At 59.1% G+C, this 14,760-nt stretch overlaps 1 protein-coding gene across 1 annotated transcript; it reads left to right on the top strand.

Annotated features, from left to right (window-relative positions):
• Positions 1-488: 488 nt before the first annotated feature.
• PLIN1 (perilipin 1) lies at positions 489-13,103 on the top strand. Its single transcript, XM_062204829.1, has 8 exons — positions 489-533; positions 4,981-5,185; positions 6,548-6,630; positions 7,572-7,836; positions 8,095-8,267; positions 11,058-11,249; positions 11,660-11,905; positions 12,777-13,103. Exons 1-8 carry the CDS (start codon positions 489-491, stop codon positions 13,101-13,103), a joined length of 1,536 nt encoding a protein of 511 aa, XP_062060813.1.
• The last annotated feature ends 1,657 nt before the right edge of the window (positions 13,104-14,760 follow it).

Genomic DNA, 14,760 nt, shown 5'->3' with positions numbered 1-14,760 from the left:
GGCATGAAAGGGAAGAGGTGGGGGCCGGGGGTCAAGGCCTTCTGGGGAAAGTGAGGGGGAGCGCCAGGTGAATGCAAGCGGGTGGGGGACCTGCGACCCCAGCCTTTCCCGGAGGCGGCTGGAGCAGCTGGCCTTGAGAGTGGCTGCACACATTCTTTTAGCCTCCTTGGGGCCCTCATTTAAGAGCCTTGAGACTTTTCTCTCCCATGGTTGCCTGAGTTTCTCACTTCTTTCCCCGGCCCCTCCTAAGAAAACGTCCATCTGAGCCAACAGCCCGTGGAGCGCCTCCCTGCTCTGGGACCTTAAGGGGTGGCCTTGGACGTGACGTTCACCCTTCAAACTTCTGTGCTGGGCAGTCGAGCTCTCAGGAAGCCTGGGCCCAGCTGGTGGCCGTGAGACGGTGGCGGGGGGAGCTGCCCCTGTGGAGCTGAGGCCCGAGGGTTTCTGGTGGACCTGGGACTCTGTGTGTTGCAGCGTGACAAGCGAGCATGGCGGTGAACAAGGGCCTGACCTTGCTGGATGGAGACCTCCCGGTAAGTGATCTGGGATTGCAGGACGTGGGGATGGACAGTGGAGGGAGCGGGAGGGGCAGGGCCAGGGCAGGGAAGTCCTGGGACCACAGGAAGATGTGTCTAAGTTGCGGTCCTAGCCCACTGCCCGCTATGTGTGAGCCCACTGCTATCCGCAGGAGGATCTGGGTGGGAAAGATGCCCAAAGAACCTAGAGAAAGGCTGGTCGTATTGGCTGGGGGTGGGGGGAGGGCTGGAGGGGATGGGTGCTGCTGTGTCCTGCACCCTGCTGCACCCCCCAGCTTGACCACACAGGGGCACTTTAAAAGGTCTGTGGGAAGCACAATGAAAGGAAAGTTTATCGTGGTGCAAAAAACTTCTGAAATCCATGCATTTGTCTTCATGGAGAACTCATGTCATGGAAAAACTATCCAAGATATTTGCGTCAGCATCAACTTATCTTTGAATTCCATTTTCCATCGATCTTTTTGAAGTCCCCTCATCTGCTCATTGCAGAGCCACTAGATTCTGTCACTCTCAGTGTCATTCGTGTGGTGAGACACTGCCTGGAGTTGAGCAGTGTGCAGCCTGTGCCACTGTGTGTGGGCATGGGCTGGACATTCAGTGTGTCCCGTGGTATAGCTCTGATCTGGTTTTTGCTATGACCAGAAGGGGTCTTGATACTTTTTTAAAAAAGATTTACTTTATTTATTTGAAAGAGTTACAGAGAGAGGTAGAGCCAGAGAGAGAAAGAGAGAGAGGCCTTCCATCTGCCATCTGCTGGTTCACTCCCCAAATGGCTGCAATGGCCAGAGCTAAGTTGATTTGAAACCATGAGACAGGAGTTTCTTCTGAGTCTGCCATGCCGGTGCAGGGGCCCAAGAACTTGGGCCATCTTCTACTGCTTTCCCAGGCCATAGCAGAGAGCTGGATTGGAAGTGGAGCAGCCGGGACTAGAACCAGGGATGCTGGTGCTGCAGGCCGGGGCTTTAACCTGCTGTGCCACAGCTTCGGCCCTGGGTCCTGATAATTTCAAGTGTGCCTGATGACTCCTGGCAGGGCCTTCCTGCTTTGGGCACTGTTCAGACAGTGCAGCTTGAGAACCATGAACCTAGGCGGCGCCATGGCTCTCTTGGCTAATCCTCTGCCTGCGGCACCGGCACCCCAGGTACTAGTCCCGGTTGGGGCGCCGGATTCTGTCCCGGTTGCTCCTCTTCCAGGCCAGCTCTCTGCTGTGGCCTGGGAAGGCAGTGGAGGATGGCCCAAGTCCCTGGGCCCTGCACCCCATGGGAGACCAGGAGAAGCACCTAGCTTCGGATTGGCACAGCACACCGGCAATAGCAGCCATTTAGGGGGTGAACCAACGGAAGGAAGACATTTCTCTCTGTCTCTCTCTGTCTATAACTCTACCTGTCCAAAAAAAAAAAAATGAACCTGTACAACAACCATCTGGTCCCAACTTTGGCTGCTTGAAGTTTTGTGTTGATTGACTCAGAACCCGGAGACGGAAGGAACAGTGAACTCCTGGTGGAGCTGTCCTAATAGAGAGCCGCTTATTCCCGCCCCAGGATCTGTTTCTGCTTTTGAAAACAACCCCTGAAGGCGCTATCCAAAATGCTAAAGAAAATATCTACTTGTTTAAATTCACGGTGTCTCACCAGTTCCCATTTCCAAGTCACCTGCGAGATGAAAAGCTAAAACACCGTGGCCTGCTCTGTCTAATGGACACGCGGGTGTCCCTGGGGGCTCCTCCAGCTCGGTCGCCTACAGACAGCACAGGCCAGGGCCTCTCCTGCAGAGTAGAATCGTGCCCCAGTCGGGTTCAAAGCTGCAGAGGCAGCTGAGCAGCTGAGCCTGACCTCAGCAGAGAATTCTTGATGCTCACAATAGACACAAGAATTTTTTTTTGAGATTTATTTATTTGAAAGGCAGAGCGAGAGTGAGCAAGAGTGAGAGATTGATTCTATCTGCTGGTTCACTACCCAAATAGTCCAATGGCCAGGTCTGGGCCAGGTGGGAGCCAGGAGCCAGGAACTCCATCCAGGTCTCCCATGCAGGTATCAGGGGCCTAAGCACTTGGGCCATCTTCTGCTGCTTTCCCAGACACATTAGCAGGGAGCTGGATGGGAAGTGGAGCTGCTGGCGCTTGAGCTGAACTCATAGAGGATTTAGTGTCGCAAGTGGCAGCTTAACCCCCTGCGTCACAATGCTGGCCACCTACCCCCCTCCACACACACACACACACAGAATTTTTTTTTTTTTCTTGACAGGCAGAGTGGATAGTGAGAGAGAGAGACAGAGAGGAAGGTCTTCCTTTTTGCCGTTGGTTCACCCTTCAATGGCCGCTGCGGCCGGCACATCGCGCTGATCCGAAGCCAGGAGCCAGGTGCTTCTCCTGGTCTCCCATGCGGGTGCAGGGCCCAAGCACTTGGGCCATCCTCCACTGCACTCCCAGGCCACAACGGAGAGCTGGCCTGGAAGAGGGGCAACCGGGATAGAATCCGGTGCCCCGACCGGGACTAGAACCCGGTGTGCTGGCGCCGCAAGGCGGAGGATTAGCCTGTTAAGCCACGGCGCCGGCCCACACACACACACAGAATTTAATGTAATGCTATTTTAGACCTAAGTTGGAATCCCGGCATGGCCATGTACTAGCTGTGCAATCTGCGGAAGTCACTTCACTTCTCTGAGTCTCAGTCTCTCATCAGCCAATGGTGGCGCCAGAGGGTCACTGTAGGCACCCGGGCCAGTGCCTGGAGCTCACTGTCCCCTAGGCAGTCAATGTGGGTTCCCTCTGTGTGGCTAAGAGTGAGCTAAAGTTGAATCATGTGACTGCTGCCGAAGTGTGCTAATAGCACAGCGCCCCAATAATAAGAGCACAGCACCCCGATAACAAGAGCACTGTGCCCCAATAACAAGAACACAGCGCCCCAATAACAAGGACACAGCGCCCCGATAACAAGAGCACTGTGCCCCGATAATGAAGACTTGTGGGTCTGCCACAGCCGGCACGCTCCACTCCCACCTGCAGGCTGCCTTTAAGTCTGTGTGCTAGATTTGAAAGACAGCTCCAGACTAGTCCGTCCAGCAGAGATGGCCACCAGACCATGGGGTGAACTGCCCACAAAACCAGGTTGGGGCCTCGCCGCGGCTCACTAGGCTAATCCTCCGCCTGTGGCGCCATCACCCCAGGTTCTAGTCCCGGTCGGGGCGCCGGATTCTGTCCTGGTTGCTCCTCTTCCAGTCCAGCTCTCTGCTGTGGCCCGGGAAGGTAGTGGGGGATGGCAAAAAGTGCTTGGGCCCTGCACCCACAGGGGAGACCAGGAGAAGCACCTGGCTCCTGCCATCGGATCAGTGCGGTGCGCCGCCACAGTGTGCCAGCCGGGGCGGCCATTGGAGGGTGAACCAACGGTGAAGGAAGACCTTTGTGTGTCTCTCTCTCTCTCTCACTGTCCACTCTGCCTGTCAAAAAAACAAACAAACAAAAAAAACCAGGTTGGGACCTGGAGCTCCTTAGCATGGAGAAGGGACCTCTTACGGGCGACACTTTTAGCTTCAACTACGGGAAGAGCCAACCACGAGGGATGAAATAGGCTTGCCCAGTGCTGCTCCAGGGGCAGAAGGTGGGCTGAGGGCTGCAGGTGGATTTCGGGCCCGCAGAGCTGGCCGACAAGGGGCGCAGGCCTCTCTCTCTGAGGACGAGTGCTCCCCTCCCCTCCAAGAGACGGGAGCCTTCCAGGGGGGTGGGTGGGGCTTCCTACTGCACGCCCCCTGGAGGCCCAAGATCTGAGCTTTCCCATTCTGCCCCGCGCAGTCCGGCTTTATTGAGCTGACATTATGGGCCAGGCCATCTCAGGGTATAGCAGCGACAGGCACTGGGAGAGAGGGCCAGGCATACACAAAACCACAGCACGGCGGTTCCAAGGGTGACCGTCCAGGGGCAGCTGGGTAGGACGAGGACCGGGAGCTTCAAGGGGCAGTGACAGCCAAGCTGGGTCCCGCGGGAAAGGGCACGGCTGGGCAGAGGGGGACCTGGATGGAGGGTGAGCCTCACAGATGCCGGGGCCAGGGCACACAGGCAGGGGGCAGTGTCCCAGACAACAGGACAAGTGTTCAGGTGAGGCCACCAGTGCCAGGTGAACCAAAACACCAGACACGTACGGCAGCAACACTTTCTCTCTCCTGCCAAGGTCAGGAGGGGTGGCCAGGGAGGAGGACAGGGCTGCCTCTGTCTCTGCAGCACTCCAGAACCTGGCTCGTGACCAGGAGGTGCTGCAGGTGCGTCTTGCTTTCCCTGTGGGCTCCCCGTGTCCCCGTGACTGTTGGCATCCGGAGACCTCTTTGGCCTTGGCTCCTCCCAGGTCACTTAGGCTCAGTGACTCACTATGGGCTCCCCCCGCCTGAGCTCACCTTCCGGGAAGGCTGGAGAGAGAGGTGCGACAACAACGCGAATGGGTTCCTTCCCTGGCAGGAGCAAGAGAACGCGCTACAGCGGGTGCTGCAGCTGCCGGTGGTGAGCGGCACGTGCCAGTGCTTCCAGAAGACCTACGCCAGCACCAAGGAAGCCCACCCCCTGGTGGCGTCCGTGTGCAATGCCTACGAGAAGGGCGTGCAGGGTGCCAGCAGCCTGGCTGCCTGGAGTATGGAGCCAGTGGTCCGCAGGCTGTCCACCCAGTGTGAGTCCTCACTGCCACTCGCGGCTGACTGTCCCCCGTCTGTCTGTCCCATCACCTGATAACTTGCTTGTCTGTCTACCCGACCGCCTACCCAGGCCTACATCCCATTCCACGGTCTTCTCACATAGAGACACAAAGATATAAATATAGCTCCCTGTACTTGTGGATGCCCCATCATCACCCAGCTGGCTGTCACCTGGGATGACAATGACCGGGCAAAGAACTGGCAGGGGAAGGGGTGGGCGGGGCTAAGTGGCGATGATGGGGCCTGTGGCAGATCAGACACCCGCTCTCACTATGAATCCAGTGGCTCTAACAGCAGGACTGGTGGGCACCAGGGCTGGGAATGGGGGACATTGGCTGGGCCCCACAGCTGGTGATACCAGCTCCTGGCACGTGGGGGCAGCAGAGGGCCACCAGCCAGGAACCAGGACGAGAAGACAGTTGTCCATCAAGCCCTAGCAGCCCTGTCCCTTCAAATTGCTCAGCCCCACTTGAAGTGAATTCTCCAAGCCGTGGCTGAGAAGTCCGGCTCCCTCCTCGCTGCTGGCTGGAGAACGAGGGGGATCTGAGGCTCTCACCCAGCCCACAGGAGAAGAGAGGGGTGAAGGCCCCCGGCCCTGGGCTGGCCTCCTTCCCTCCATCCTTTCCCAGTCCTGAGACAGTCCAGTCATCAGGGCTTGAGCTTTCTGTGAAGGAAGATAAGATGCCCGAGAAGGCATGTATGAAAGCATCTCTTATAGGAGCATCCTTTAAAGCCGTGCTCGCAGAGTCTCCGTCCTCAGCAGCCCCCAGGCTGCGTCCCCTCCAAGCACCTGCATCCCTGGAGCTGGCCTCGCTCCTTCGGGGCTGCAACTCCTTTTTTTTTTTCCCTGTGGCTCTCGCCATACTGGTGACCATCCCCATACGAGGTGGTGAAATTAAAAGTGTGGAGAACCTGGGGCTGCGGCAGCTGTTGCTGGCAGTGCCACCACTAGCACTAAGCAGGCCCAGACTGGCGCCACCAAGGCCCCGCCTCCCACCCACACCTCCGTGCTGCCTCTTCCTGCCGCCCACACCAAGCCCCTGGGCAGCCAGGGAGGGAGGGGGCTGCGAGGAAGCCGAGGCACACACAGGCTGTGGCTCACCTGAGGCCACACACTGCGTGGAGGTGGGAGCTGAGCTTGGAGTGTGGGCCTGTCCCAGCGCAGGTCGGGGCTACTGATGGCAAAGGGCTCAGGGTCAAGGACACCTGGGAGGCAACAGGGCTGGGCCCCCAGGGCTCTGAGGAGCTGCCTCTGGCCCAGAGGCCACTGCTAGGTTCTTAGAGTGGGGCCGCACCCCCACCCCCAACCCCACCCTGACATGGTCCTTCCCTTCCAGTCACGGCTGCCAATGAGCTGGCCTGCCGAGGCCTGGACCACCTGGAGGAGAGGATCCCCGCCCTCCAGTACCCTCCGGAAAAGGTGAGCCCCCTGCTCGGCCCCAGTGCCTGCCTCGCCCTCGGGTGCACCGGTGCCAGACTCTGCAGCAAGCCCCCTCCAGGCTGGGGGAGGCCCCTACAGCCGCACGGTGGCCGCTTTCCCTGCCCTTGGAGCCAAATGGACACAGGTTTTTCCCGGAGCAGCAGGCACAAGCCCAAAGGCAAACTCAAGCAGGAAGTCAGATTGGGGCCCTCTGGGAGTCATACGCATAGGGAAGACAGAATTGCAGTGTCTCTGCTAGAGCTCCCAGCCTTGACGGCCCAGAGCCCGAGCAGGTCCCTTCACAGGGAGCCATATTCACGGGGCAGCTGCCCATGGGGGAGTGAGCTTCCGTCTCTAACCTCATCCACTCCACCCACCCAGGCACTGTCCGAGCCCCCAGCCCCACGGCATGAGCTCTCCCACTGACCCCCTTGCCCACCCTCTGGGGAAGGGGTTACGTCCCCAGAATTCAGAGGCAACCACCTTCAGTGGAGCCCGGCAGGTGCACCTCTGCCTGGGACCTGTGCTCTCCACTCCCCCATCTTTCCAGGTAAAGGGCAGTATCTTTGTCACAAAGGAGCTCCCAGGTTAATGAAGAGAAAGGCAAATTATTTCCGTTTATAACTTGTGGCAGGAAGATCAACCATGGCTATCAGCCTATAGGAAGGCAGATGGGACTATGAGCAGAGAGGCCCTGTGGGCATGAGGGCGTCAGGTGCAGCCCAGGAGGAAGACCTGGAGATTGTCCTCAAAGCCACAGCAGTGATGGGGGTGTGAAGGGGCCAGGAAGTCCATGAGGCTGGCACAGTGAGGTGGGAGCCTTTTCCCTCTAGGGCCCAGCATAATGCAGGGACCCAAATACCGGTGCCCAGTACCCTGGGCCAGGCTAGGGAGCTGAGCCCAGAGGGTGGCCTGAGCCCCTCCCGCCACGACTTCCCCAGATCGCATCTGAGCTGAAGGACAGCATCTCCACACGCCTCCGCAGCGCCAGGAACAGCATCAGCGTGCCCATCGCCAGCACTTCAGACAAGGTCCTGGGAGCCGCGCTGGCTGGCTGCGAGCTCGCCTGGGGGGTGGCCCGAGACACGGCCGAGTACGCTGCCAGCACCCGGGCTGGCCGCCTGGCCTCTGGCGGGGCCGACTTGGCCTTGGGTGGCATTGAGAAGGTGGTGGAATACCTCCTGCCACAGGCCAAGGAAGAGACAGGTACCTGCCGTCTCAGGGCCCACAACTTACTCTTGCTGCCCGGGAGTCAGAGGGAGGTGAAGGAGGCTGGATTAGGAAGGGCCCAGCGGGACTGCCAGGTGGATGCTCCGGCCATTGGCCCCTCCCCACCTGTGGGGGGGGGTGAGTGGCACAATCCCGAGGGAGTTGGTGATGGCCCTGCGACCACTGCCTCCAGCCCCAGGCTTTCCCCAGCCCTCTCTGAACTCTTTTCCTCTTTCCCCACAAATCCCCACCCAGCTGCTGCTCCCGGACACCAGCAAGGCCAGAAGCCTCCCAAGGCCAAGCCGAGCCTGGCGAGCAGGGTGGGGGCCCTGGCCAACACGCTCTCTCGACAAGGCATGCAGACCACTGCCTGGGCGCTGAAGCAGGGCCATGCCCTGGCCATGTGGATCCCGGGTGTGGCGCCCCTGGTAAGTGTCTGCCTTGAGCTCAGTCTCGCCTGCCCCCCCCCCCAATCCCAGGGACCTGTGGACCTCTGGTTCCTCCTGTCCCCCACCCACGCCCCCACCCATCCTGGGAATATTCTCTCTTCCAGCCTTGGGACTTGCGATCTGAGGATGAGAGTCTGGAGGAGTGGGGCTGGTTCTCCAGCCTGCTTTGCTAGGGTGGTCCTCCCCCCATCCTCACCCCCCACAGCTGGGCCTCCTGCTGTGGGCCTTCCCACCTGGTACCCAGGCACCTGGCTGTGCCATCCTTAAACAAGCAAAGCATGAGGCTTCATCCTGTGCAGCAAGCACCCAGTTGGCCAGTGTCCCTGACTTTTCCCTTCTAGAAGCTTCTAATTTCCATCTGCACTGCACCCAAGGGGAAGAGGCTGCCTTTCCCAGGTCCAGGGAGGGCTGACACCCCACTGCTCCCCACCCTCACCTCTCCATGCATTCATAAGAAACTAAGTGCAAAAAAGGAAATAAAAACATCAAAGCATGCAGGTCAGCAAACAAGATGACCACTTTTCAGTCATCATAGGAATGGTACTTTTTTTTTTTTTTTGAGATTCACTTATTTTATTTACTCAAAAGGCAGAGTGACAGAGAGAGAGAGCGATCTTCCATCTGCTGATTCACTCCCCGAATGGCTAACATGGCCAGGGCTGGGCCAGGCTGAAGCCCCAAGCCAGCAACTCCATCTGGGTCTCCCAGGTGGGTGACAGGGGCCTAAGCACTTGGGCCATCTTCCGCTGCTTTCACAGGCACATTAGCAGGAATTGGAAGTGGAGCAGCCGGGACGCGAACTGGCACTCTGATATGGGATGCCAGCGTTGCATGCAGCAGCTTAACCCACTATGTCATGTCACTGGCCCCTTGAGTATTTTTAAAAGCATTGCCGGGCCTGGATCACTCATTCCAGCAATTGTCTGCTGAGAACTTACTGTGTGCCAGATGCTGTGGCCTCTCGTTCCCTTTTGTCCTCTGTGTTAAGAATCATTTACCAGTGAGGTCTGAGACACACACACACACACACACCCCTCCCCCTGGCCTGGAGGGGGCTGAGACACACACACACACACACACAAACACACCCCTCCCCCTGGCCTGGAGGGGGCTGAGACACACATACACACACACACACACACACCCCTGCCCCTGGCCTGGAGGGGGCTGAGACACACACACACACACACACACCCCTCCCCCTGGCCTGGAGGGGGCTGACACACACACACACACACACATACCCCTCCCCCTGGCCTGGAGGGGGCTAGACACACACACACACACACACATACCCCTCCCCCTGGTCTGGAGGGGGCTGACACACACACACACACACACACACACACCCCTGCCCCTGGCCTGGAGGGGGCTGACACACACACACACACACATACCCCTCCCCCTGGCCTGGAGGGGGCTAGACACACACACACACACACACATACCCCTCCCCCTGGCCTGGAGGGGGCTAGACACACACACACATACACACACACACCCCTGCCCCTGGCCTGGAGGGGGCTGAGACACACACACACACACACACCCCTCCCCCTGGCCTGGAGGGGGCTGAGACACACATACACACACACACACACCCCTCCCCTGGCCTGGAGGGGGCTGACACACACACACACACACACACACCTCCCCCTGGCCTGGAGGGGGCTGAGACACACATACACACACACACACACACCCCTCCCCCTGGCCTGGAGGGGGCTGACACACACACACACACACACACCCCTCCCCCTGGCCTGGAGGGGGCTAGACACACACACACACACACCCCTGCCCCTGGCCCAGTGGGGGCAGAGTCTCAGGTGCTACCACTCCCCTAGAACAGTGATCCTGAAAGCTGTGCAAGGAGACCCTGGTTTGCAGAATGAACGCTTACGTCATGTCAGAAACATTCCAATTGGCTTTATCCTTCATCAAGAACTGGAAACAATGCAAGTGTCCACCAGTAGAAGAAGGGGTGAACTGTAGTGATTGCACACCATAGAATATCACACACACATGAAAAAGAAGGAACTGGGGCCAGTGCTGTGGCATAGTAGGTTAAGCAGTTGCCTCCAGTGCCGGCATCCCATATGGGCGCCAGTTCGAGTCCTGGCTGCTCCACTTCTGATCCAGCTCCCTGCTAATGTGTCTGGGAAAGCAGTGGAAGATAGCCCAAGTGTTTGGCCCCCTGTACCCGAGTGGGAGACCCAGAAGAAGCTCCTGGCTTTGGATCAACTCAGCTCCCACCATTGTGGCCATCTAGGGAGTGAACCAGCGGATGGAAGACCTATCTCTCTGTAACTCTGCCTCTCAAAAAAAATAAATAAATCTTAAAGAAAAAAAAAAAGGAACTACTTACGTATGCAGCAACAGGGGTGCCTGTCATGCCATTCCATGGAGCTGCAGACACTATCATGGGGGAATGCACGTTGTGTGATCCATTTGCACAAAGTTTTAGCATAAGCAAAAGCAATGCATGGTGAAGGGGTCAGAATCCCTGGCCACTCTTGTGGGAGTGTGGATGAGTGGGGGCACTGGGGCTCCCTGGGGTGTTGGCAGTGCTCTCCGCCTTGGCCTGCGGTAGTTACACAGCTGTGTGCCCAAAAGGAAGGGTGCACTGTAGCCTGTGGAAGTGACCACTCAACGAAAAGTTAAAGAACATCCTGCTAGGGCCCCACCTTGCTCTGACCCTGGGGCCAGGGGCCCTGGCTGTTGGGGCTCGCCAGCCTCACCAGTGACACGTTGCCGTCCCGCCCTCAGAGCAGCCTGGCCCAGTGGGGCGCGACGGCGGCCATGCAGGTGGTGTCCCGGAGGCGGAGCGAGGTCCGCGTGCCCTGGCTGCACCATCTCGCTGCGGCCCAGGAGGAGCAGCACGCCAACCAGACAGACACAGAGGGAGAGGAGACAGAGGAGGAGTCGGAATCGGAGATGGAGGAGTACAAACTCAGAGAGGTGGGGGGGCGCGCGGGAGCTCAAGGTCCCTCAGCCCACGGGGGGAGGGGCAGAGGCAGAGGGGGGAGTAGGGGTCTCTGCCGCAGCCCTGGGCCGTGGGACATGGCTGCAGCACGCTTCACCCCGCCCCAAACGCCCAGGACCTCCCTGTCACTCTCAGCCATCCCTCACGGCACCCCCAGGAAATCAGGCAGGGCGGGGAGTCTTGGCCCATTTTACAGATCAAAGCACTGAGGGGCAGAAAAGGGGGAGGAACCATCCTAAGGACACACAGCTGTGCCAGAGCAGGCCCTAAGTATCTTCAATTTGACGTCCACATGACTCTAGGGCGGCCCGGGGAGCGGGGAGAGGTGTGTGTGTGTGTGTGGGGGTGTGGACAGGGGAGTCTCTGACCCCGTTCTGGCCCGCAGGTAGTAGCCCTGCCCAGCCGGCAAGGCCTCCTGGGCAGCGTGGCGCACACCCTGCAGAAAACCCTGTACGGCACCATCTCGGCTGTGACGTGGGCACCCAGGGCCGTGCTGGGCACGGCAGGGAGGATGCTGCACCTCACGCCCGCCCACGCTGCCTCCTCCACCAAGGGCAGGGCCATGTCCCTCTCGGACGCTCTGAAGGGCGTTACTGACAATGTGGTGGACACTGTGGTTCACTATGTGCCGGTGAGTCTCACCCCGGGCTAAGCAGGCACTCTCTCCATGATAGATTTCACTGAAGGGGCTGCAGACCCTCCTTGCAGGACTAACCCCCCTGCAAGCCTCAGTGCCCTGGGAACATTCACATATACGGGGTTCCCCCAACCCCGGGGAGCAGCGTGGCCCATGGCCTTGGTCACTGTGCCAGCAGGAGTCTCCCACCATCCATCTGAAGCTTCCCCCAGCCCCCAGCTGAAACCTGGCAGGTCTGGGGGCTGCTGCCCAGGCAGGGGTTGGAGGAGTCTTGCACCACACGGGACAGGTGGGGCACGAGTTCCAAGGATTACCAGTGGAGTCTATTCCGATACTGTCACCCAGAGGAAAAACCCCGAGGACAGCATTGCCATCTCTTGGGGCCCATCCCCAGAGCAAGTCACATTGTGCAGGCTGGTGGGGGCTGGCCAGGGCCGGAGGCGCTGTTAGAGCCAGCAAGGAGCTACATCACTCAGTCTCTGCACCCCAGAGGTTGCCCGGGCGATGGCTGCCCCTGCATCTCGCCGCCCCCCACCCCAACATGACCAGACAGAACCCTGGCCCCTGGGTGGGGTCAGTATGTAGACCACGCGGCTTGCAGCTCTGGCCCAAGAAGAGTTAGGAAGGCCCAAGGGACCTGGGAATCGGGTACCAGGGCCTCCCCCGCGGAGGGCTCAGTGCAGGCGCCACCTCCAGGGTCTCCCTGCACTCCCACCCCCTCACGCTGTCCCACACCCCAGCCTGTGCCTTCCCAATGGCCGCTCCGGGAGTGGCAATGAATGGGGGGTGGGGTGGGCAGAAGGGGGTTGGAGACCCAGGGACTAGAGCCACGCCGAGGCCCCTAACGCGGCCGCCGGGCCCTCAGCTCCCCAGGTTGTCGCTGATGGAGCCCGAAAGCGAGTTCCGCGACATCGACAACCCGCCGGCCGAGCCGGAGCGCAAGGGGTCGGCAGCGCCTCCCGCCAGCCCGGAGCCCGCGCCGCGCCCCGCGCCGCCCCGCGGCGGCCTGCGCAGCGCGCGGGGCCCGGGGCTGGACGACAAGGCGGAGACGCTCGCCCCGCCGCGCTCGGGCTTCCTGGCCGCGCCGCGCGAGAAGCCCACGCGCAGGGTCAGCGACAGCTTCTTCCGGCCCAGCGTCCTGGAGCCCATCCTGGGCCGCGCGCAGTACAGCCAGCTGCGCAAGAAGAGCTGAGGCCGCGGCGCCCGCGCCGGGGCCGGGGCCGCCGTCCCCCGCCAGCGAACGGCACCCGCGCTGCCCGGGGAGCGCCGGGCGAATTCAGAGCGGCCCCTGGGGACCCCGGCCTCGTCTTTTCGGGTGCTGCCGCTGAGGCACGCATCAGTGTTGCAGCACAGCCGAGCCAGCGCTCCGAGGGCCACGGGCCATCTCAGCTTCGGTGGCTTTTAAAAAAATGTATTATTATTATTATTAGCGTCGCGCCCAGACCCTCTGATGACCTAGGCTGTCTGCTCTCTGCAGGCCGCCTTTGCAGGGAGCGTTTATTTAAAGCACTGCTCTCTCCGAGGGTCGCTGCCCTGCGCAGGCCCAGTCCCAGGTCTGGCCTCTCTAGCGCCACCCCCTGCCCACAGCCGCACTCGCATTCGCATCATCCTCACTTCGTCCCCTGTCTGTCCTTGGAACGCCGGTAGGATGTCCTTTCGCCCAGTGTAATCTGTACTGTGTGGGCCACATATAGAGGTTCTACACTCCACTCCAAATCCTGTTTTTGGAAATGTTAGTACTTGGTCAATCTAGGAAATGCATACATATAAATAAAATATTCAAACATTGCAAAAGGATGTGTGTTTTCCTCCCGGAACCCCTACTCCCACCCAGTTCTCCTTTACAAGGACAACCGTGGTAGGGCCTCTGGTGTGTCTTTCCATCCCAGAATACCCACGTGCACCTGCTCAGCTGTCCACTTCCCACCTTTGCTTTTACGGCTGTGAGTTGTCATACTGATCTGCTTTGCCATCGTCAAGATCTGTAAATCCAACTCTCCAACTCACCCTGCTTTTTAAAAAGTATATTTTATTTACTTAGACACAGAGATATCTTTCATCCTCTGGTTTCACTCCCCAAATGGCACACAATGGCCAAGACTTGGCCAGGAAAGCCAGGAGCCAGGAGCTTCTTCCGGGTCTCCCACAAGGGTAGCAGGGGCCCAAGCACTTGAGCCGTTATCCCAGGCCGAGTTAGCTCCCTGTTAACTTGGAAATGGAGCAGCCAGGACTCGAACCGGTGCCCACGTGGGGTGCTGGCATCGCAGATGGCAGTTTTATCTGCTATACCACAGTGTCGGTCCCCAACTTACTCTTCTTTTCAAAAAATATTAGAGAGAGAGAGTGAGTGACAGAGCACTTTCACCTGTCAGTTCACTTCCCAAGTGCCCGCAGTGACTGAGACCAGACTGAGCCGAAGCCAGAAGCCGGGAAAGCAATCCAGGTCACCCGTGCGGATGACAGGAACCCAGTGACTTCATCCATCATTGCTGTCTCTCACTTGCAGGAAGCTGGAATCAGGAACCGGAGCTGGGTATTGAACCCAAGTCCTCAGGATAAGGGACCCAGGTGCCTTCACCGGTACCTTAACCTCTAGGCCAAACACCTGTCCCCTACTTGCTCTTTTGAGTGGCCACATATTAGCACTATTATTACACACTGGACAATATGGATGTGCCGCATTCGCTTTAGCAATCTTCCTCATGATAGACTTTTAGTTGTTTCCAACTCTTCCACTCTTGCAAACTGCTATAGTAAAGATCCTTGGGGCCAGCTCTGTGGCATAGTGGGTAAAGCCACCACCTGCAGAGCTGGCATCCCATATGGGCGCCGGTTCAAGACCTGGCTGC

Source organism: Lepus europaeus, chromosome 11 (assembly GCF_033115175.1).
Source record: "Lepus europaeus isolate LE1 chromosome 11, mLepTim1.pri, whole genome shotgun sequence".
Classification (NCBI taxonomy): domain Eukaryota; kingdom Metazoa; phylum Chordata; class Mammalia; order Lagomorpha; family Leporidae; genus Lepus; species Lepus europaeus.
The sequence above is the reverse complement of the archived record's forward strand: the minus strand, read 5'-3'. Positions and strand labels throughout refer to the sequence as shown.

Bases quoted from the DNA above. Each gene is read 5' to 3' on its own strand.
- PLIN1 (XM_062204829.1), top strand. From the start codon at position 489: ATGGCGGTGAACAAGGGCCTGACCTTGCTGGATGGAGACCTCCCG. The intron at 11,250-11,659 runs GTGGGGGGGCGC...TCTGGCCCGCAG, and splicing joins AGGAGTACAAACTCAGAGAG to GTAGTAGCCCTGCCCAGCCG. The intron at 11,906-12,776 runs GTGAGTCTCACC...CCGGGCCCTCAG, and splicing joins CTGTGGTTCACTATGTGCCG to CTCCCCAGGTTGTCGCTGAT.